Below are 21,982 nucleotides of genomic sequence, written 5' to 3'. Positions count from 1 at the left end.
AATATGTCTAAAGGCTGTGAATAACAGAAACCACAAGGTGCAGTGAAAGTGAGTTTTTATTATTAATTTTCTTTTCTGTTTTGGACACGCAGTTGTGTAAAGTTTTAGTCTGAATTTATATTTGTAACACTCAGTTTGTGGATTTTATTTTAAATAAACAAACAAACAAAAAAAAGGCACAGAAAGTTTGCCCCGCCCCATCCGATTAATCGAAAAAATAATCGGCCAACTAATCAATTATGAAAATAATTATTAGTTAGTTGCAGCCCTAAATGCAACATGTTTTACATGTAAAATAGTCCACATTACACATTATACAGCCTAGTTCTTAGTGGCCGTGCCACATGATAGGGGAGGCTTTTGTTACAAAAAGGTTGAGAAGGTCTGATGTAGACGCGTCGGTCGAGATGCGGGTGTCTAATCCTTTTAATGATCCTCTATAATATTTACTTCTTTAGGCAAGTATTTGACAGCGTACATTAGTTTGATTGTACATGAAGAGAAAAACAAGTGCTTTTCAGGACAGTTTTGCTAGTGCCTTGTTCAGCAGAGCACACTGTTCAGCTTTTTAAAAACATTGATTTGATGGAGATTGTGACGGAGAACTTAACAAGAAGAAACGGGGATTGATTTAGAAAATTCTCTTCCTAAGGCAACGCGTATCCCGTGTACATTTTGATGTTGAATATGCAGTGTTGCTGGTTTTTTATTTTAATGTTTATTTTAACTCTGAGTGTTGGATTTGTCATTTCCTCATCACAAACGTTCAAACCTCCATAGAACTCTTTCTGCTGTCTCGGGATGTCTGTATCTGTGGGATTGGAGGAGGACACGGGTACTCAATCCGAATAATCAGGATTCTGTAACCGTACTCTGCTGACATACTTTAAAACCACCAGCATACCGTGATATTAAAGTAATATATCTTTTCAATTTCAGAAAGCCCAAATTTATTTCCTGATATTTTTCTGAGGAAATAACAAAAGCAAACTGAAGTGCGTGTTTACGTGTATTGTGTATATGTGTATTTTTTATTTATTTTTTGTTAACTTAAAAACTAGGATAAATTCCTTTGTAGTAATAAATCATCCCTTCCTCGCTGCTTATGTTGCATTCGACAAGAGGTCATAGCTCGCAATTCCCAACCTTCGACCAGGAAACCCCCGAAATACTGCTCTCTAACTCGGGACGGTTTCCTCAACCCCGAGTTCAGCAAGTGACGTCAAATCAAGATGGCTGCTCACAGCATGAACAGTACACACAATACCTTTTATACCGATGTAGCTTGGGACTCGAGTACAGAGACGCACCACTTTATACAAATCAGTGCACACAATAAGCGCTGTAGATTTGTAATGAATTCAAACTTTCATGTTTGAGTGCAAGTTATTTTCATTGTTTCCAAGTGACCTGGGCTGTACTCAAGCGCTGAATTTGATTTATTTATTTCTGCCCTTCTAGCTAGAGCTGGATGATATGGCCGAAGATGTTCTCACGATAACGTTTTGTACGCTGATCAATCTTAATATTGGAACAACATATCCAAGTGGGGGCAGTGGTGGCTTGGTGGTTAAGGCTCTGGGTTACTGATTCGGAAGGTCGGGGTTCAAGCCCCAGCACTGCCACTGTTTGGCACTGAAACCTCTCTGCTCCAGGGGCGCTGTATCATGGCTGACCCTGCGCTCTGACCCCAACTTCCTAACAAGCTGGGGCATGCGAAGAAAAGAATTTCACTGTGCTGTAATGTATATGTGACTAATAAAGACTCATTTTCACAACACTGTTGAGGTTTTACATTTTATGTCCTTTTAAATAACACAGATGGAATAAACAAGATGTTCATTACACACTCTGCAGGTGTGGACAAACAATAAATAAAACGCTCCAATATCAGTCCCTCCAGCATTTCGTGATCGCGGAAACGAACACAAAATCAAGCAAACACTGCGATATTCGGAAGAGATCACGATTTATCAGGTTGACCGCAGATTTGGGCCGAGGCGCGTCATGTGACGTCATCACAACGTGCATTAAGCCATGTTGATTTGACGCCACTTGCTGAACTCGGTGTTGAGGAGACTGTCCTAAGTTCCCGAGTAGGAGTTCTGACTTGAGGGTGGTGTTTTCAGGAATTATGAGCTTTGACCTCCATTCGAATGCAGCATCATTTACGTGTGATTCCTTCAAGCGGGCATCCATTTCAACAACGTATAACCTTGAACGGATGTTAATAATATGAATATGCTAGCTTTAAGCTAACCCTAACACGTCAAGTGATTGGGCTCCAAGTTTCAGTGTATGTTAGAGGTGAAAATAGAAAAGAATGCTTCTCAAATTTTTTTTTGCCATGGTAACTCGGTTAAACTTCCCTGGGCACAGGCGTACTATCATCCTTTCTACATTAGTATGGCTCTGCTTACTGTGCGTTCAGGTCCTCCCAGGAGGTTCGTATTTACGAGTTGGGAAGTTGTAATTATGACGTCGGGTGCGTTCAGGTCACTTTGGTTGGAGCAAGATGGCGGAAAACCTTCTCTTAATTAACTACAAAAAATACAGGTTTTTTTTTTTTTAAAACTCTACTTCTCGAAAATGAAGAACAAAGATTGTGCATCAGGTGTGTTTTGCTTTGTTACATATTATACTGCAATTGGACAGTTCTATTGTGTTTTGCTTGTTTTATTGTAAACATTTAAATTTCATGAAATTTACCAGCAACTACAGACGTCGCATCCATTGATTCCAACATGTTCTTACTGACACGCTCAGAACTCGGAAACCGGGGCTCAAAGAAAATCCAGGTTTTCCCACTCGTCATTACGATTTTGCGGTTTCGTTCATGTGCTGTTCAATTAGAAAATGCGATCTTTCTGACATGACTTGAAGACGCTATTATGCAGGCATTGGGCTTTTAATTCCTAATCAACTCCTGCATAACATTTTGTTTATGATGATGTAAAGGCACGGTGCTGTTGTGTGGTAATTGTACGGAAATGAATAGGCAGTAAATTTGCGTTTGTGTTTTTACAGGAGGGAGATTTCACAGGCTTCCAGACTGATGGTCGATGGGCTTTACGCTCTGGACATGATGTTCCACAAAGTAATGTGTTTACATTTTTTTTTCTGGCTTCGTTAATTAAAGGCCAAGTTTACACTTCTGTAATGTCATCTAATGTTTTGTTTTGTTTTGTTAAAAACCATGAAGTGTTGGAAGGTCTGTAGTAGAATAATCCTTGAACTTATATAATTTGTATTCTAAAGACTACAGCAATAAAAAAAATAAATAAATCAAGGTCAAAGGAAATCTGGTGATCTACAGTGGCTTACTGAAAGCATTATTTTAAAAGCAGTTTAAAGGCCTTCAATATTTTTTTACAAATAGAATTACAGAGCATTTGGCACAGATGATGGGAAAAGAGTACTAATATTCATTCTTTTGTCCTTGTTTGTTGCTAGAACGTTCTTTTAAGTCATCCTCAACCTCAAAGGTGAAGCCGTTGCTTCTCGCTTCTGATCCGGTTGCAAACAAAGCTACCGTTGCGAAAAAGGTATTACGGGTGAAAACGGACAGAACATCATCATCAGAGAAGGATGAGAGGAAGGGTGGGAAACGTCAACAAAATGTTAGCAAACCCAAACTAGTCGTTAAACTGGCTACCAAAGAGATGACCGATAAAAATCTGTTGAGGGAAAGGACTTTGCGCAGGGGTCGAGGGAGACCGTCTAAGAATGAGAAAGGGACCTTCTCACATGAAGAAGGAAATGTAGAAGAAGGTGTAGAAGATGAAGAGGTATTGGGTGAACCAGATGCGGATGCTGAAAGAAAGGAGAAGTGGCAGGGACGAACCGGTCTGAGGAGGAAGAGGAAATTTGTGTGGAATTTAACGCTAAATAAAAGGAGAGGAAGAAATCCCAAGAAGAGCCTGGCTGAGAATTTGGGCAGACGTCCTCGCGGAGGACTCACGAAGACTCAGGAGAGCGCAACTAGGGATAAACTTGGGGTTGACCAAACTGCCTCCGTGTCTCTAAAACAGAAGGAGGTCAACAAAGTTAAGGAAGAGGAAGAACAGGAGAATGCTGTTTCTCCTGATGGAAGTGAAGCCACACCAGCGAAAGCCAGTAGTCTACATTCTCCCAAATTATCTCCCCGTTCCTTAAAGCGACGCAAATCGTTATTTGGCTATCGTAGGAAGCCGGAGCAGGAGGAGGCTCGGTCACCAGTTGAGTGTAGAATACCCAGAAAAAGGCGCCGTCTTGTCCATTACACCTACGCAGAAGTGGAATCGCCGGTGAATCAAGAGCCATCACAGGAACCTCCAGCGCAGGCGGCGAGTCAGCAGGACAGCCTGGTTAGTAGTCGGCCAGCCCGTGTGATCAGGGTGCCCAAAAGGTTCATGGATGACGAAGGCTTGTCCGGGCTTCTGGGAAAGAAGGGTGTTCAAAGTGAGACTCAAGAGGGTGAGTCTTGCAGTGACTCTGAGCAAGCACACCTTTCCCAAAGCCCAAGGTTCACAAGCAAACAAAAGAGCGTGAACAAAAGGACAATATGTGATGACGAGGAGAACCTCATTGGAAAGTCTTTGGCATGGAAGCCAAGTGTCCTGACTGGTGGTCAACGAAAGAAAGTGGGCAGACCAGCTTACGGTGCTACTCCTCTCAAAATCTATGAGAGCTTAAAGATGCTTACGGCAAGCTTGACTCAGAGGAAAGAGCAGCGTATGGCCAGCGCACGTTCCAAAACCCTTGGTGAAAAAGTTGAGTGCGTGAGCCATGATGCAGGCGAATCTCCAGATTCTAAATGTTGGAGCTCTGACATAAAGATAGGCGATCTGAACTGTCCAGGAGTTGTACATAAAGTAGCCATACACACCGATGGTCAGGTGATCAGTCAGTCAGCACTTTCGTCTGTTGAAGGACTAGAAAACAAAGCAGATGGTAAGGAACATATGATAACTTCCTGTCACTTTTAAGTTTATTTGCAGACTTTACAACTCTATCTATCTATCTATCTATCTATCTATATATATATATATATATATATATATATATATATATATATATATATATATATATATATATATATATACACACATATACATATATACATACATACATACATTTATTTTTATTTATTTTTTTTGTAGTAGAGAGAACCAGCCTGGAGGGCGCTACTGACCTACAGAGCACGGATGCTGGGAAGTCCGAGGTGGTGTTGGCGCAGGGAAGTTCCTTTCACAAAGTCAACATCTCTGGCGCCAACAAGAGGATGCTTCACCTGCTGAAGAGGGCTAAGGTGCAGCTGATTAAAATTGACCAGCAGAAACAGATGAAGACAGCTCAGGTAAGGATTTGCATGCGTTGCAAAAAAATAAACCCCAGCACATTTGATTATATAAAATGATGGAGAACATTAGGTATTAAATGGTGTTAAGTGCATGGCATTGAGATTGATTTTTATAGTGCTGTCTGTATTGCAGCTGATGTCTGGGACAGTTCGAATTGGAGATGGTGGTGTCATGAGCATGAAGAGGAGGGGAAGAAGGAGAATAGTCAGGACGATCAAGGAAGAGGTTCCTCAGGTGTGTTCAATTTGCTTCTTTTTAAAAAAAAAAAAATAGGTTCATCTGTGGCTGGGAGCCAAGGAAGCAAAATTAGGCATGCTGTCTGGTTGGTAGGGCTGGATTATTCTCTCTCACCTGTCAATCACAGGAACACTAGCATCTGTAAGTTTACATACACTTGATTCTTAATACGGTGTGGTGTTACCTGGATGATCAGAGACTGTTTTGTTTAATGTTTTGTGATAGTTGTTCACGAGTCCCTTGTTAGTCTGTTCTTCCGAAAAATCCCCCAGGTCCTGCACATGCTTTGGTTTTCCAGCATCTTCTGTATATTTGACCCCTTTCCAACAGCAGCTATATGATGATGAGATTCATCTTTTCACACTGAGGACAATAAGGGACTCGTACACAACTATTACAAAAGGTGCAAACATTCACTGGTGCTCAAGAAGGTGACATGATGCATTAAGAGCCAGAGGGGGTGTAAACTTTTTAATGTATCGCTAGGCGTGCTTGAGCATCAGTTAATGTTTGCACCTTTTGTAAGTACCATGTCCATGTTGTGTCTACTGTCTTGTCTTCTGTGTTGTTCTGTCTCATCGACTATCATGTCTGTTACGCCCTACACCCACCACTTGCCCATACCCTTTAAATACGAAGTACATTTTATCGTATTGTTAGAACTCAGGCATTGTAATGCGTGTTCTCTTTGTTTACAGGGACTGCCGCTTGGAGGTCCACGCATAAAGCATGTGTGTCGGGCAGCGGCGGTGGCACTCGGGCAGCCTCGTGCCATGGTACCTGAAGACATCCCCAGACTCAGTGCTCTGCCTTTACATGAGAGAGAAGGCATTGCACCCTCACAAGACACAGAGGGTACACACATTTCTCATTCTCTCCATTAACTCGATGAAGTCCGATGCTAGTCTGATATAATGTTTTTAATTAATGTTAAATAAATGCTTCATTTTAAGTTTAAAAGGGACCAAGAGTAGATGTGTTTGTTGTAGACATCCTTACTAGTTTCTTCTCTGGTTTAAATACCAGGTTAGCTCCTCCCAAACATCTTGTAGACGAGATTTTAATGTACTATAGGCAGGTTTGGGCACCTGTTTGTGGGAGATTATTTTGCTACTTGATATGGAAAGCTGAAAATGTGACAGATCTCCGTGAAGTCCACGCTCAGGAGACAGAAGACTGTTAAGTTTGATTATTAAATTTATTTCACGGATTTAAGCTGCTCTTTTTCTCCCTCAAGATCTCGGGTCTCAATCGGAAACGGAAAGCGCCGACTCTGTCGAGCAACGGCCAGCGTACAAACAGAAAGCGTTCGGTCTGCGACAGAGACGCTGCTTTAACTGCAAGGGCTGTTGTCGAGAAGAGGACTGTGGGACCTGTGTCTTCTGCCTGGATAAACCTAAATATGGAGGACCCAACAAGAAACGTCAGAGCTGCATGTAAGTGGAAAAGGAGTTCCCAGGGACTTAGGTACCTGAAATGACAAGAACGAACCACAAACAGCATTTGATCAATTTTGAAATCTGTAGGTATATCAAAGGTATTTGACATTCTCTCAGCTCCTGAGAGTGATAGTCAGTAACTACATGTGTCAAATCTAATTCTCTCTTAATGCACGTATTATACGATATATGGACGTGACCTCAATCATTTTTGCTGACCATGATGTTGCCTATCGTGTTTAAACGCGTGTTTGTTTACATAAGGACGAATGTCAGATTTAAACATTTTAGCCATTCACGCCACTTCTGTCCTCTCGCCTGCTCTACGGCTGTCGAATTAAAATTCCGACTTTTGAATATTTTATTGAATTTAAGGTAAAAATACATATTCAAATGCGCAAACTTTGCATTAGAATTTAAGATGTGTGGCAAGCACTAACACTGATTTTAATTAAAACACTGTTGAAAAAATTATGCAAGATATGAATGTTTTTTGAAGAAAACTCTAGAACGAATAGTTCTAGCGTTTGTAAGAATCCAGTCGTAATCAATAATATCTGGGTTTGAGCCGCTGAAGCTGAACAGCGAACGAACAGCAATAAACTGAAATGCTTTACTAGCGGGTTAATGAACTCACTCAAACGCATCCTATACACCGGTGTTTCTCAGACTTTTTCACACCAAGGACCACGGAACTGATTAAAAAAAAAAAAAAAGAATTCACGGACCACCTAACCCCCAATTTCACCTAAAACAATATGCAGTTTAACAGTATAGTCTGTTGCAAATTAGCATAATGTTAAATGACAGTTGTAAAACTCATGTTTTGTTGTTATCTTAATGGGAAGAATGGAGCTGCTTTTGCTTCAAATTTTTTTACTTCATGTTTCAGTACAATATCTTGAAGTATCTTAAGCAAGTTTCATTTTAATAATTATTTAAAGCACTGTTTAATAATTCTCTATAAAGCAAATTCCTAAACCTTTTTGACAAGTGCTATATTAAAGTTGTCATAATTGTTTGAGTTAGAGTTATGTATTCTTTAGTTGGATTGGGCTTGGAAACCCAACCTTATCCTCTATGGAAGTTGAGTACTGTAGATAAACAGTGATGGACAATATAATACTGTTACTGTGTGGGTTTTTTGTTTGTTTGTTTGTTGCTCAATTGCTAAAATAGTGTGCAGACTGAAGCTGGAGTAAAACCTTTTTAAAGCAGTACCTTAAAGCTAATCTTGTATGTTTTCTACAGCTACAGGAAGTGCTTAAGGATCGAAGAGAACAAAGTGAGACGAATGAAAGGTATGGCTGTTTAAAATTGCATAGTACTCATAAGGAATGTTGGGAAAAGTGCAAAAACATGGAAAAACTTTTCATTTTAACTAGTTTTTGTCCAGCAAAATGGTATATAGATTATCTCTCGAGCTCTGTGCCCCCATGATTTTGAATACTATACTAGTGGACATGTTACTGCCAAATTAGATTTTTTGTTTTTAAATGATCTGGCTAATTAATATTGTCTTGAGTATAAGATGATGTTGAAAATATTGCTGGAATTTTTTATTTACAAAAATGTCCGTGGTTTGAAAAGTTGTTTGCGCTTTATTATTGGCTTGAAAAAACTAGAGGTCGACCGATTGATCAGTTTTGCCGATTAATTGTCACCGATAACGAATTGATGAAACTATGAGTTATCGGGAAAACCCCACACTGATAGTGTTTCCCGGTTGCATCCGTTGCGGAGTGGTTGAGAAGGGTCCGCTGTAGTTATACAGTACAAGAGCAGCCTCTAGATGGATAAAAACCATCACTGATCAATTTTGTTGTGTTATTTGAAGTGTTTTTTCATTTGTTTTGGACATCTCTGTTTTTATTGGTTATTTGGAGTGTTACTTTTTGGTTCAGTTTGGATGAACGTCTTTTATTTACTTTAATATTTATTAATAGTTAATACATATTAATATTAAAATTTTTATTTTAAAAATTACAGTACATTTTCATGGTACTGTCAGTACTGTTTATTTCTGTAATGAAGTTCAGCAATATTTTACTTTGAGTTTTATGTTTTCATTCAGTATCAATTTTAAAAACTATCGGTTGATTAATCTGTTATCAGCAGGTCCTTCCCAACTTAGTTATCAGTATCAATAAAATCCACTATCACTCGACCTCTACCAACCCCTCCTCCTTTTTGTTTGATCTTTTATTTGACCTATTGTGTTTTTTCGCAGTTCAGATGAAGCGACGGGCCATGTACACCCAAGCCACTGTGTACAGTGGCGGAGAGGAAGAGGGCGAGGGAGATGGCATGGGAGATGCGCTAAGCGCTAATGCACTTAGCTCCATCCGGAGGCAGCCTAGGCGGCAGGTTACACGGCGATGCTTCAGCAACTTGCTAGAGTCTGACTCGACCGACACAGATGCTTCTGGTGAAGAATTAGCAAAGGAACCGAGCAGTAGTGAGCCAAGTATTAAGGCTAATGGTATGAATTCAGTACTGTTTCATTATAGCCAGACTTACAAACTAGAATAGCCATAGGCAGATCTTGTTTCCGCCCCCCCACTGTATCCACGTTAATTTTTCCATCCCTATATTATCTGTGCTGGATTTTAAGACACTGGATTGGAGTTGAAATTCCACTAAACATCTATTATTAAATAATTTTATCTTATTAAATTACAAAATTTTTGTATTTAACAAATATTCCTGTGCTCAGATATGTCACACAATCATGTAACATTGTTATATACTTTTGCTACCAAGGAAAATATTATTTTTAGGAATTATTGATGTTTATAATTTTTTTTTGTATGCCAGATTTTATTTTGCATAGCCTCTCCTTTTTTCAAGATTAATATGTAGACTCTCTGCAGTAAACCCCTGTAGAGTTAACTAAAGCAGTGTTGGATCAGGGCTGTCTGGGAGAGATCTGGGATCCCTCGATCACATCTGGTAATGGTCATGTAACCACCCAATCAATGAGTAAAATACTATTCAAAAATTTTTCCTGACAAAATAAAAGCAGTTCTGTAGCTTATTTTATGCTAAATTTTGACTCCGTTGTGTGGTTCTGTTGGTTTTCTCCTTGATAAGTCTCCAGGTCACAAGGCACAGTGAGTTTATAGGCCTGCAGTGATGGCGTTAAGTGATGCACACAGTGTAAAAACCTAAAAAAGGTGACTAGCAATATCCACTATAAGGTCAAAAGTATGTGGAAAACCCTCCTCGTGATTGCATAGTGCATACAATGAAGCACGTAGCCATGAAATCTCCATAGACGCATACGTTGGCAGTAGAATGGGTTGTACTGAAGATTGCTCAGTGTCTTTAAACGTGGCGCTGTCATGGGATGCCTCTTTTGCCACAGGTCCACTTGCCCTGCCCTGGTCCACTCTAATGCTGTTATTGTGATATTGGAAGCTTCTAGGAGAAACAACAGTTCAGCCATGAAGCGATAGACCACGAACACTCAGAGCTGGTGCATGTCCATCCATCCATCTTCTATACTGCTTATCCTTCCTTCAGGGTAACGGGGAAACCTGGAGCCTATCCCAGAGAGCATCGGGCACAAGGCGGGGTACACCCTGGACACCAGGGTGCCAATCCATCACAGGGCACAATCACATACACAGTCACACACCCTTTCATACACTACAGACACTTTGGACATGCCAATCAGCCTACCGTGCATGTCTTTGGACCGGCGTACCGCAGCGCGGGGAGAACGTGCAAACTCTGCACACACAGGACCACAATGGGAATCGAACCCCCGACCTTGGAGGTGTGAGGCGAATGTGCTAACCATTAAGCCACTGTGCGGAGCAGGCGCATGAACAGTGGCCTGTTCTATGTTGCATCACTCACTACAGCGTTCTAAACTGCTTCTAGACGCAAGATCAGCACAAGAACCATGACCAAGCAGCCGCACACAAGCCTAAGATCGTGTAGGCTGGACTGATGAATCACGCTTCACTATAGGGATATAGGGATAATGGTCTGGGGCTAGTTTTCAGGGTTCGTTCCAGTGAAGGGTAACGTTAAGGTTAGTGCTACGACATACAAAGACGGAAGTGTGAGAGACAGTTTGGGGAAGAACCTTTTCCTGTTCCAGCATGACAATGCCCCTGTGCACAAATCCAGCTGCATAAAGACATGGTTTGATGAGTTTGGTGTGGAGTTCATCCTTTGGGATGAACTTTAATGTCGAATGCAAGTCAGGCCTTCTCGTCCAACATGAAAGACCTCTTTTGACTGAATGAGCACAGACACACTACACGTTCTAGTGGAAAGCCTTCCCGGAAGAGTACAGGTTGTCATGCCAATGGTTTTGGAATGGGATGTACAATAAGCACATGTGGGCGTTATGGTCAGGTGTTCACATACTTTTGTCCATTAACGTTTCTAACACAAATGGATCACTTGGCAAAATGTTATTAGAGCGTGTTGGACATGTTTATACCGGAGCATGTTTTCTGTCGCAGGTTAGTTCAGATACTATCGAATTTTTAATCGGATCTCTCTCCAAAAAAGCTAAATGATTAATACATTGATTCTGTTAAGTAAAATATAATGCGTTTTTTTCTTAATACTGTGTTTACATTAAGGCTTGTTTCATTTATTGTCCAATAGATCCTGTTACACATCCTGATGCTCAAGATGATGCAGTGAAACCACGCAGGCCTGGCCTGCCGAGAGGACCGTGGGGTCGGCGACGAATTAATAAGGTACTTCTATATTGAAATGTGTTTTAATAAAGTATTATTGACCTCTTTACATCATAAATTTGAATGATAGATAGTAAAGTTTTTCATTCACAGTAACCGCTCATCTGCCGGGCACTTTTCAGTAATGTCAGTTGCAAACTTCTGTCTTTATATGATTTGTGTCTGGAGTTTTTCTGTTATTTTTATAATCACTTTATTATTATCCTAATGAGTATTTACTTTCAGCTTATTAAAGACAGCCCTTAAAATTATTGGTACCCTTGGTAAAAGAGTTAACCACAAAAATTCTTTGTGGTTAATCTCAAAGTGAACGTATGAGAGAACTCCCAACTTGAATAGACACTATATGGCCAAAAGTATGTGGACACCTGACATAAACTGTTGCTACAAAGTCTTTGTGTCATGCTGGAACAGGTTTGGGCCTCCAACGAAGGGAAATTGTAACGCTACAGAATACAAAGTGCACAAAGCGAGCTCCATGAAGACATGGTTTGTTAAGGTTGGAAGAAGGTGGAAGAACTCGAGTGTCCTGACCTTAACCCCACTGAACACCTTTTGGGATGAACTGGAACTGGAGCCTCCTCGACGTCCCATCAGTACCTGACCTCAACCTCACTAATGCTCTTGTAGCTGAATGAACACAAATCCCCACAGACTTCCCTGAAGAGGAGGTTTTTTTATAACAAGCACGTAATGGGTGTGGATGGTCAGGTGTCCACAAACTTTTGACCATATAGCGTATTTATGGATATTTTATGGCAAGTGTACTGCCCCAGTTAACAAATTGAGTCGTTTTCTAATTTTTTGTTAGGTCGAAACGTGCAATAATGTTCCCCCATTTTTTTCCACAGCTACAGTATAATAACCCTGTGTGTAAAAATGTAATTTTTAAATTTATTGGGTTATGCATTGTGAACAGCACCACTTTTCTACCCTTCTGTCCTTCTATCTTGTCTTCTGAGAGGATACTAGTCATCATCTCCTCCTTCCTCCTGCTCCTCTTCCTTGGCTGCTCTTCTTTGCTGCAGTTATCATGATGCAGTCCTGCTATAATGCTCCCCACCTCCTTTCCCCCCCTCGCTCTCGCACTCTCCCAGCTCCAGAGTTGCCCTACCTCAGCACCAGGAAGTCCATCTGTAAAGCTCAGGCTGAAGTTCCAGCTGCGGCTGCACAGACTACCACCTAGCATGGTGCGAGCTGCTGAGGTGTCTTCGGTGGCTGTGGCTTCCCAGCCTGATGGCAAAAAAGCACAAGAAGAGGAGGCAGAGAGAGAAACGTGGGTTGTGAAGGAGGGAGCTTTGCAGCAACCCCTTACTGACCCCTGTCTTCCTCATTCCCAGAGCTCAATGGAGCACACGTCACCCAGCGTCCTGGCCTCACTGGCCAAAGGCTTTGTACACCGGGAACGACAGGCACAGGAACCAGCGCACAAAATCCGGGTAGACTTTAAGGTCAGTGTTTCAACCTCAGTTTAAGACTTAATTTGTGCTTTCTTCTCCTAGCAGAACGTGTGTTGCAGAATTATAGTTACTATCCTATGGACTCTAATATTATCTTGTAATAATGTATACATAACGTCAACAGTCATACGTTGTAATTAGATGTGGCGCAATATCTTTTTCTTTTCCGATCCCTTTAAGTCTGATGATGTGGGTTTTTTTTTTTTAACAGAAGCACTTAGAAATTTATCTCTCTTACACCAAAAGCACTTGCATAACAGTATAAATATAATACAGTTGAAAAAACGGTCAAGCCCATAGACGTACAAGCAGTAAGTTCCAAAAATACATTTCTTTTTCAAATCCAATTCCAAACTTTTGCCATTTATTGCAGGATCCTGCTAGTGATCTCTCAGATTGTAATCCATGCACATTCACGTTTTCAGTTCTATCTGTGATAAGTAGGAAAGAGCACTCTCCAGGCGTCGGGTTAGGCGTGCAGCTCCGAGTGGTTTATTCTGCTCGTACCGCAGCAAGTTGCCAACGATTACAATGTTTAGTTTGTTAACAAATGACACGTCGGACATTTTAATGGTTCGTAGTTACGGTTAACTTTGTGGAACATCCGAGAGACATGTTTATTCCTGTTGTTTTTCCTTTGCTACTAAGTAGGAAAATGTCTTTTTCCTTTCCTTTGACTGTCGCAGGACTGCTTCCATAAATGTTAAATAAATGTTTCCTGACAAAAAAAAGTCGCCATCAGCGATTTTACGTTTTACTTTGTTAAACAACACGTTTTTTTTGTCTTTTAAAGTTTAAATTAAATTGATTAATGTAGTAAGTCTTAGATTATGTTCCGCATATGCCCTGTAAATGAGCTGTTACTTTAGAAGCAACAATTAGAACAAGCTACATTTTGAATATTAACCTGTTAACCTGCAAGGATAGAAATCATGTCGTTAACAGCAGCGTGTCAACGTTTTTCGTGTTAAAGACTCTGTGAGTGAACAAAATGGTGCTGTTGTCTCCCAATGTGGGGTTTTGAAGCCATTTTTTGGTAGAAACGGTGGTCACCATCTTGCAATATTGCAGACGGAGTCTGCACTATACAGTGACGGAAAGAAGTATTTGATCCCCTGCTGATTTTGTACGTTTGCCCACTGACAAAGAAATGATCAGTCTATAATTTTAATGGTAGGTTTATTTGAACAGTGAGAGACAGAATAACAACAAGAAAATCCAGAAAAACGCATGTCAAAAATGTTATAAATTGATTTGGATTTTAATGAGGGAAATACGTATTTGACCCCCTCTCAATCAGAAAGATTTCTGGCTCCCAGGTGTCTTTTATACAGGTAACAAGCTGAGATTAGGAGCACACTCTTAAAGGGAGTGCTCCTAATCTCAGCTTGTTACCTGTATAAAAGACACCTGTCCACAGAAGCAATCAATCAATCAGATTCCAAACTCTCCACCATGGCCAAGACCAAAGAGCTCTCCAAGGATGTCAGGGACAAGATTGTAGACCTACACAAGTCTGGAATGGGCTACAAGACCATTGCCAAGCAGCTTGGTGAGAAGGTGACAACAGTTGGTGCGATTATTCGCAAATGGAAGAAACACAAAAGAACTGTCAATCTCCCTCGGCCTGGGGCTCCATGCAAGATCTCACCTCGTGGAGTTGCAATGATCATGAGAACAGTGAGGAATCAGCCCAGAACTACACGGGAGGATCTTGTCAATGATCTCAAGGCAGCTGGGACCATAGTCACCAAGAAAACAATTGGTAACACACTACGCCGTGAAGGACTGAATTCCTGCAGCGCCCGCAAGGTCCCCCTGCTCAAGAAAGCACATATACATGCCCGTCTGAAGTTTGCCAATGAACATCTGAATGATTCAGAGGACAACTGGGTGAAAGTGTTGTGGTCAGATGAGACTAAAATGGAGCTCTTTGGCATCAACTCAACTCGCCGTGTTTGAAGGAGGAGGAATGCTGCCTATGACCCCAAGAACACCATCCCCACCGTCAAACATGGAGGTGGAAACATTATGCTTTGGGGGTGTTTTTCTGCTAAGGGGACAGGACAACTTCACCGCATCAAAGGGACGATGGACGGGGCCATGTACCATCAAATCTTGGGTGAGAACCTCCTTCCCTCAGCCAGGGCATTGAAAATGGGTCGTGGATGGGTATTCCAGCATGACAATGACCCAAAACACATGGCCAAGGCAACAAAGGAGTGGCTCAAGAAGAAGCACATTAAGGTCCTGGAGTGGCCTAGCCAGTCTCCAGACCTTAATCCCATAGAAAATCTGTGGAGGGAGCTGAAGGTTCTAGTTGCCAAACGTCAGCCTCGAAACCTTAATGACTTGGAGAAGATCTGCAAAGAGTAGTGGGACAAAATCCCTCCTGAGATGTGTACAAACCTGGTGGCCAACTACAAGAAACGTCTGACCTCTGTGATTGCCAACAAGGGTTTTGCCACCAAGTACTAAGTCATGTTTTGCAGAGGGGTCAAATACTTATTTCCCTCATTAAAATGCAAATCAATTTATAACATTTTTGACATGCGTTTTTCTGGATTTCTTTGTTGTTATTCTGTCTCTCACTGTTCAAATAAATGTACCATTAAAATTATAGACTGATCATTTCTTTGTCAGTGGGCGAACGTACAAAATCAGCAGGGGATCAAATACTTTTTTCCCTCACTGTAGATGGGGCCGATCGTACAGCGGGTCCGCCTCTCGCCCCGCCCATATCTGTGGTGGACACCATACTTGTTCATGTTGGAAGTGTGCATGCTGTGATGTTACCCGAAGTGCCGCTTATCATGGTGCATCGACAACCTCAAAGTGGCAAATACGGCGTTATTAACGAGTGTAAAGTGCTAAACTGTAGCCAGATATTGACATTATCTAATCCGATCTAAATTATCTAATCTAATCTAAACTTTTAATCAAAGTAAGTATAAGTATCTAATTTAATGTACCAAGTGAAAATATTCTGGTAAATACAAAAAAAAAAAACATTTTATACTCAACACTGCCTCTCCATGATGTTCATCTAGCTCTGACACCTGCAGTCATCTGAATGGAGAAGTCCTCTTTTATGCTCCACTCGTGCTCCGCTCCATAGCTAACCTTTCTTCTCAAGTTACTTTGAGTGTTCACGAAGGTCGTACAGTCAGTAAATTGCGAAATGCACCTAGAGTTAGCTGCCTTGGATAATGTCATCTCTTTCTTCACTCATGTTGGTTTGCTAGTTATAATATCGGTACGACGAGCTAGCTTAGACATCAAAATGAGCAACTTACCAGGAAAAACCACACCGGACTTCACCTTGGATGAATGAACCATTACAATTGTGAAAAGACTTTGAGTCTCACACCTGCTATGTGTTAATCTTTTTTTTTTGTTCGTTTTTTAGGAGGACTGCAACATTCAGAACGTCTGGGCGATGGGGGGTCTGAGTGTCCTCACATCTGTTCCGATCACAGTGGAGTGTGTGTGTCTGCTGTGTGCTAGTAAAGGCCATCACAATGTAAGGGTGCACATATAACTAACTGTAGCACATATTGTTCACTCAGCATGGGTTTAAAGATTCAAAATGAAAATTAGTGTGAATGTGTGAAACGTTACAGCTCAACCCTTCTTGTCTTTCAGATGATATTTTGTCAGATGTGCTGTGAGCCCTTCCACCGCTTCTGCCTTCCAGTAGACGACCGTCCACAGAACGAAAATCAGCACAACTGGTGTTGTAGGCGATGCAAATTCTGCCACGTCTGTGGTCGTAAGGGCAAAGCGGGAAAGGTACGAACATCTGCTGATTTTCTCACTGCATGTATCCAGGCTGAAAGGCCATTTGCTGTTACTCGGTATTTGCTGTAGAGTCGAATATGTTATGAATATGTTCACTTTACACTCCAGTCTTGTTTGTTTCTCTCCTGTAGCCGGTTTTACAATGCAGAAGGTGCTTTTATTGTTACCACCCATCATGCCTAGGGCCCACATATCCCAAACCTGGAAAGTGTACCACGCCTTGGGTAAGTTGCAGTTCTAACGCAGTGTGCTGATTTTCCCGGTCCCTATGTGTGTGCTGTTGCTGTAGAAATAATGTGTGTGTGTGTGTGTGTGTGTGTGTATATATATGTATATGTGTGTGTATATATATATATATATATATATATATATATATATATATATATATATATATATATATATATATATATATATATAAATAATATAATGTGTGTGTGTGTATATATATATATATATATATATATATATATATATATATATATAATGTATAATGTATATTTTGTGAATCTGAATTGTTTGTAGGTATGTATGTTGTGTATTCGGTGCAAAAGCTGTGGGGTGACACCTGGGAAATCCTGGAGCACGTCTTGGAATCACGAGCTGGATCTCTGCCCTGACTGCAGTAACCTCCACAAACAAGGTACTGCTTTAACACTGCATGAATACAGATACTACAACCACTTCCGTATGAACTATGATTTGAAGCAGGGTAATCACACAAGAATAATACAGGGCGTCTCAACATGCTCCATACATATTGTAGGGGACTATGATGTCCGTGTCGCGGACGTCCCCTTCTTCTCGGTCGGTCCGCAACACTTCCAGTCGTTTTGAATTTAAGTTTGGCGACGGTGGCGTGTGTGTGAGAGAGATGGGCTCACCATGTTTCCTGTTGAAGTCCATCGTAACCTTGCGATCCAGCCATGAGAATGATTTCTATACACTCTTCTTTTGTCAAAGGCATTCTTTAAGGCTATCTATAATGTATAAACTAAGTATGAAAAATTTTGGAAGACATTTTGTTAAAAAAGCGTTAAGTTGATCTTGATATTGGGTCTTGACACTTTTTTTAAACTCCCCAAATCAAAAGTAACCTCGAATATGATCGTCAAAAAAATTAAGTCTTAAGTAAACAAAGCAGGACGAATGTTATAATACAATAATAATCATATGCACATATTTTTGCTTCTGTTTTAGGAAGGTCATATAGCAAAATGGGTCGTTTCTCCCAAGGCGCCCCCCGCCCCCCCAACCCCATTGTATTATGACTTTTTTAAGAGGTTATGGATGTACATTTACATACAGTATGTAAAGCATTCAGTATGTGCTTTAAAAAGTGATTTGGCAGCATGTAACATTGTTTTTAATAATTGCATGTTTTTTTCCCCCCGTGTTACGGTAACACTGCGTTAATCTTTTTGACGTTTATTTCACAATTTTGCAGGAAATTTCTGCACAGTGTGTCTCAAGTGCTATCCTGAGATTGAGTTTGACATGAAGATGATGCAGTGTGCTCGATGTGCCCACTGGGTCCATCCCAAGTGTGAGGGACTCACAGGTCGGTATCTTTGTGTGTCTGGGGAAAAATGCTTGCTGTGTCAGTAATTTCACTAAGCGAAAATTGACATGTTGCCACATTCCAGCACAATGTGACTACTTTATTGACTTTAAATTCTGGTGGTAAGCATTAGGAGTGTGTACAGGTATTCGAATGCCTTCGAATTGAGATGTCCACGAGTATTCATTACCTAAACAATTTTCAAAGGGAACGCTACAGTTCGTTACGGGATATGATGACACACAAGCTGTTTCCATAAACGTACTTTTATGCGAATTTAGGGATATTGCATTTAAAAAAAAAAAAAAAAACGCTGGATGGAAAATGAAAACACCAGATGTGAATAAAATCTCCAAAAGGCATATAAAAAAAAATACGGATCATTTTTTTTTTATTCGATAAGAAGACTAGCGCATAATATATGATGGAAGCGCATTTACAGAATAAATACGCATCAAAATTTCATGTGACTTTTCCTGAATAAATCATGTGACTGGATAATTGGCTCAGAAAAATAAATATGGCAGAGAGAGAAAGAGAGGGGCACGTTTGGACAGATAGTCGACGTTCCCCGTTTCCCCAGAAACAATGATTTTGTTCTCTTGAACACGCGGTGCTTTATTCGCAAATGTTTCACTCAATGTCCAAAATTTTCTCCTAAGTTTAACCCTCTTACCCCTAAGTTCCCACAGTATTATGTCCCATAACCCTATATTCCCCAGAGAAACAGCACGCCAACCCTGAGTTCCTGGGCCAAAATCAACATTTTAATTTTAACATTTTTAGGCCTTGAAACAACTTATAATAATGTATTTGTGTAATATTACTTTGACAATGAAGCAGTTCAGTGTTTTTACTAAACTTGGAGCACAATTCTTAACTAGAGAATTTACAAAAAAATGCTCGCTAAAATCCTTATACTCATTTAGAAGTACCATACGAGCATCAGCGTGGTCAATGCCTTTGAATAAATTCAAGTAAATAATAAATAAATAAATGCATTTTAGCGCCAAAAGTCAAGTTTCTGGTGATAATCAGACCAGCAGGTAGTGTTTTCACGAATGCACAGAGATGGTCAGGTTATGACTCCAGACCCCTGCAGTATCAGTCGCACTGTTTGATGCTGAAGATGAAGACGGATCAGGGTCTTAATCAGGAGAGTTTGCGTCTCTATCGGTTTCGGTTTCAACATCGCCTGAACTTTCACTGCTGTCACTATCTAGAATCCTCGCTCTCGCCTGTGTAACTGTGTATGTTTTCTTTTTTTTCACTGTTTTAGATGTACCTGTGTTCACTGTAGGTGTAACTTTAGCTGGAACACGATTGGCTTTTCGCTTTGGCATTTTTAGTTCACTTCTACAATTACACCAATATTCACGCTTGGATCAGCTTCATCGTAATGACGGCGTAATGTCATAATCACGTCATGACGTCATCAACCTTCCGGGTTAAAAAATAATTAAATAAGTAAGGAATCATAGCTGAGTAATTCCGGTACACCGGCCTTACGGGGATAACGTTTACACTGTAAATCCTCTATATCGGCCTTACGGGGATTTGGCATAGACGACCAAACCGGTATATCATCCTTACGGGAATAGATCAAAGACGGGCAAGCCAGTTTTTCGGCCATACAGGGTAAGAAGGTTAATTCACAACTTGGATGGAAATATAGCTAGAGTCATTGTATCAGTACCAAGCATCACATTATAAACATACGCTTTCACTGCGATCACACAGGGTTTGCCAGTGAGACTTTCACTCCTGCGCTCCTGTAGTAAGAATTTTCCCAGGCTAAAGTATTCAGCCGACATTACGTTAATGAAATAATGTTCATTATTTCTCTATAAATCATCTGTCAAGCACATAAACACATGCGCTGCTAGCAGTTAACCAAATATCTGTTCATTTACTCGTACAGATATTTGAATATTAAAATTATGTAGTAGGACTATACTCTCTGCTTTTCAACATTTAAAAAAAAAATGTCATTGCCATTCTTCTATTTCCCATCAGATGACTTGCATGAGATTCTGAAGAGGCTGCGGGGGAAAAGTTTGGTGTTCTCCTGCGCAGCCTGCAGTAAGATCTTCCCTAGTGGCTGGCAGGAGGTGGTGCAGAGTGTACTGCGCAGTGGTCTAGAAAAGATCATGAATGGTTTAATGAGCTCCCTGACCACCTGTCACCTCCAGAAATGCTCAAAGGTAAGGTTCTCTCTCTCTCTCTCTCTCTCTCTCTCTCTCTCTCCTGTAGTATTCAAGTCTTTATTTAAGGATACAAATTTCTTTCTATTCCTGTCTTACTGTTTTGTTTTTTTAATCCATATTAGCTTAAAGCAGGGGTTTCCAAAGTAGGGGCTAGATTTATAAACACGGTCGCAAAAGAAAAAGTGGATCTCCTCATTTATTTTACAAATGTAATAGTAGAAACATTAAAGAGGGATATTGTGTGCTAATATTTTGAAACATTACTACAAGATGCGTACGTGCTATTTCAGACTTTAATCAAATCGCAAACTTGCGTACTGTTTTAGATAGGGCTGTGACCGTGGTCATGACAACCGCACCACTGTGGTGGTGGATTGCCGTCTGCGGTAGAGAACGGCCTTTAGAGGCGAAATAAAAACTATCACTGACAAATTGTGTTGTGGTGTTTTGTTGTTGTTTTTTTCATTTTGGATGGCTCTATTTTTATTTGTCATTTGGAACGTTACTTTTTGCTTTAGTTTGGATGTATATCATTTATTTGATTTATGTTTTCGTTCAGTATCAGGTTTAAAAACTATCTGATTAATCATTTACTGGCAGGTACTGCCCAACCTAGTGGATTTTACCGATAACTATAACTATCGGTTGACCTCTACATCTGAACCAGGGCTTTTGGGGTTGTTTGCCCAAAAAAGTTTTGGAAACCCTGCCTTAAGGCATGTTGAATTGTTAAGCTGAATTGTTTACCCATGCGTTTGTGATATCTGAACCAGTGTGAGGCCTGTTCTGATGCTGACAGTATAAAGAGTAGGAAGGTGGTTTGTGATCTTCATGCTGTGAGGAAGAAGCTTGAAGAAGGCTTGTACACTTCCTTGGTGAGTCCATTAAGTGAAACTAAGCCAATTCACCTTCCTGCGACTGACACCAGAACACTACTTTTTCAAGTTAACGAGCTACATGCAATTTTGCTGAATTTATTTAAGGAGTTTAAAATGCTTGTATTTTGTCTGAACAGAAAGCATTTCATGAGGATGTGGCGACTGTACTGGTAAAGCAGCTACAGCAAGAAGAACCACTTCCAGAAGAACAGAGGCCCACCCACCAAGCCAAAACTTTATATATAAAAGTAAACCAAATTATACAAATATTTATTCAAATCAGATTTAAATATTTAATGCTGTTATTATAACTTAAAGCTCTTTGCTATATAAAGC

The 21,982-nt window shown here is 40.5% G+C and overlaps 1 protein-coding gene across 2 annotated transcripts in view; it reads left to right on the top strand.

The window, feature by feature from the left end:
• kmt2ba (lysine (K)-specific methyltransferase 2Ba) overlaps positions 1-21,982 on the top strand; it is a 44,299-nt gene that overhangs the window by 5,729 nt on the left and 16,588 nt on the right. Inside the window, exons 2-19 of one of the 2 annotated variants that reach the window (XM_053637585.1) lie at positions 3,028-3,097; positions 3,454-4,932; positions 5,142-5,338; positions 5,475-5,576; positions 6,278-6,434; positions 6,817-7,015; positions 8,270-8,319; positions 9,249-9,500; positions 11,648-11,742; positions 13,083-13,193; positions 16,612-16,725; positions 16,848-16,994; positions 17,135-17,227; positions 17,526-17,643; positions 18,448-18,561; positions 20,578-20,765; positions 21,542-21,643; positions 21,784-21,894. In XM_053637585.1, coding sequence (XP_053493560.1) covers positions 3,028-3,097; positions 3,454-4,932; positions 5,142-5,338; positions 5,475-5,576; positions 6,278-6,434; positions 6,817-7,015; positions 8,270-8,319; positions 9,249-9,500; positions 11,648-11,742; positions 13,083-13,193; positions 16,612-16,725; positions 16,848-16,994; positions 17,135-17,227; positions 17,526-17,643; positions 18,448-18,561; positions 20,578-20,765; positions 21,542-21,643; positions 21,784-21,894 — 3,699 coding nt within the window. Of the gene's footprint in view, positions 1-3,027; positions 3,098-3,453; positions 4,933-5,141; positions 5,339-5,474; positions 5,577-6,277; positions 6,435-6,816; positions 7,016-8,269; positions 8,320-9,248; positions 9,501-11,647; positions 11,743-12,839; positions 13,194-16,611; positions 16,726-16,847; positions 16,995-17,134; positions 17,228-17,525; positions 17,644-18,447; positions 18,562-20,577; positions 20,766-21,541; positions 21,644-21,783; positions 21,895-21,982 lie in introns of both variants that reach the window. The other variant, XM_053637584.1, reaches the window with a different exon arrangement.

The sequence above is a fragment of the Ictalurus furcatus genome, chromosome 12, assembly GCF_023375685.1.
Source record: "Ictalurus furcatus strain D&B chromosome 12, Billie_1.0, whole genome shotgun sequence".
Taxonomy (NCBI): domain Eukaryota; kingdom Metazoa; phylum Chordata; class Actinopteri; order Siluriformes; family Ictaluridae; genus Ictalurus; species Ictalurus furcatus.
Note: the sequence above shows the minus strand (reverse complement) of the source record. Positions and strands in the feature narration are given on the sequence as shown.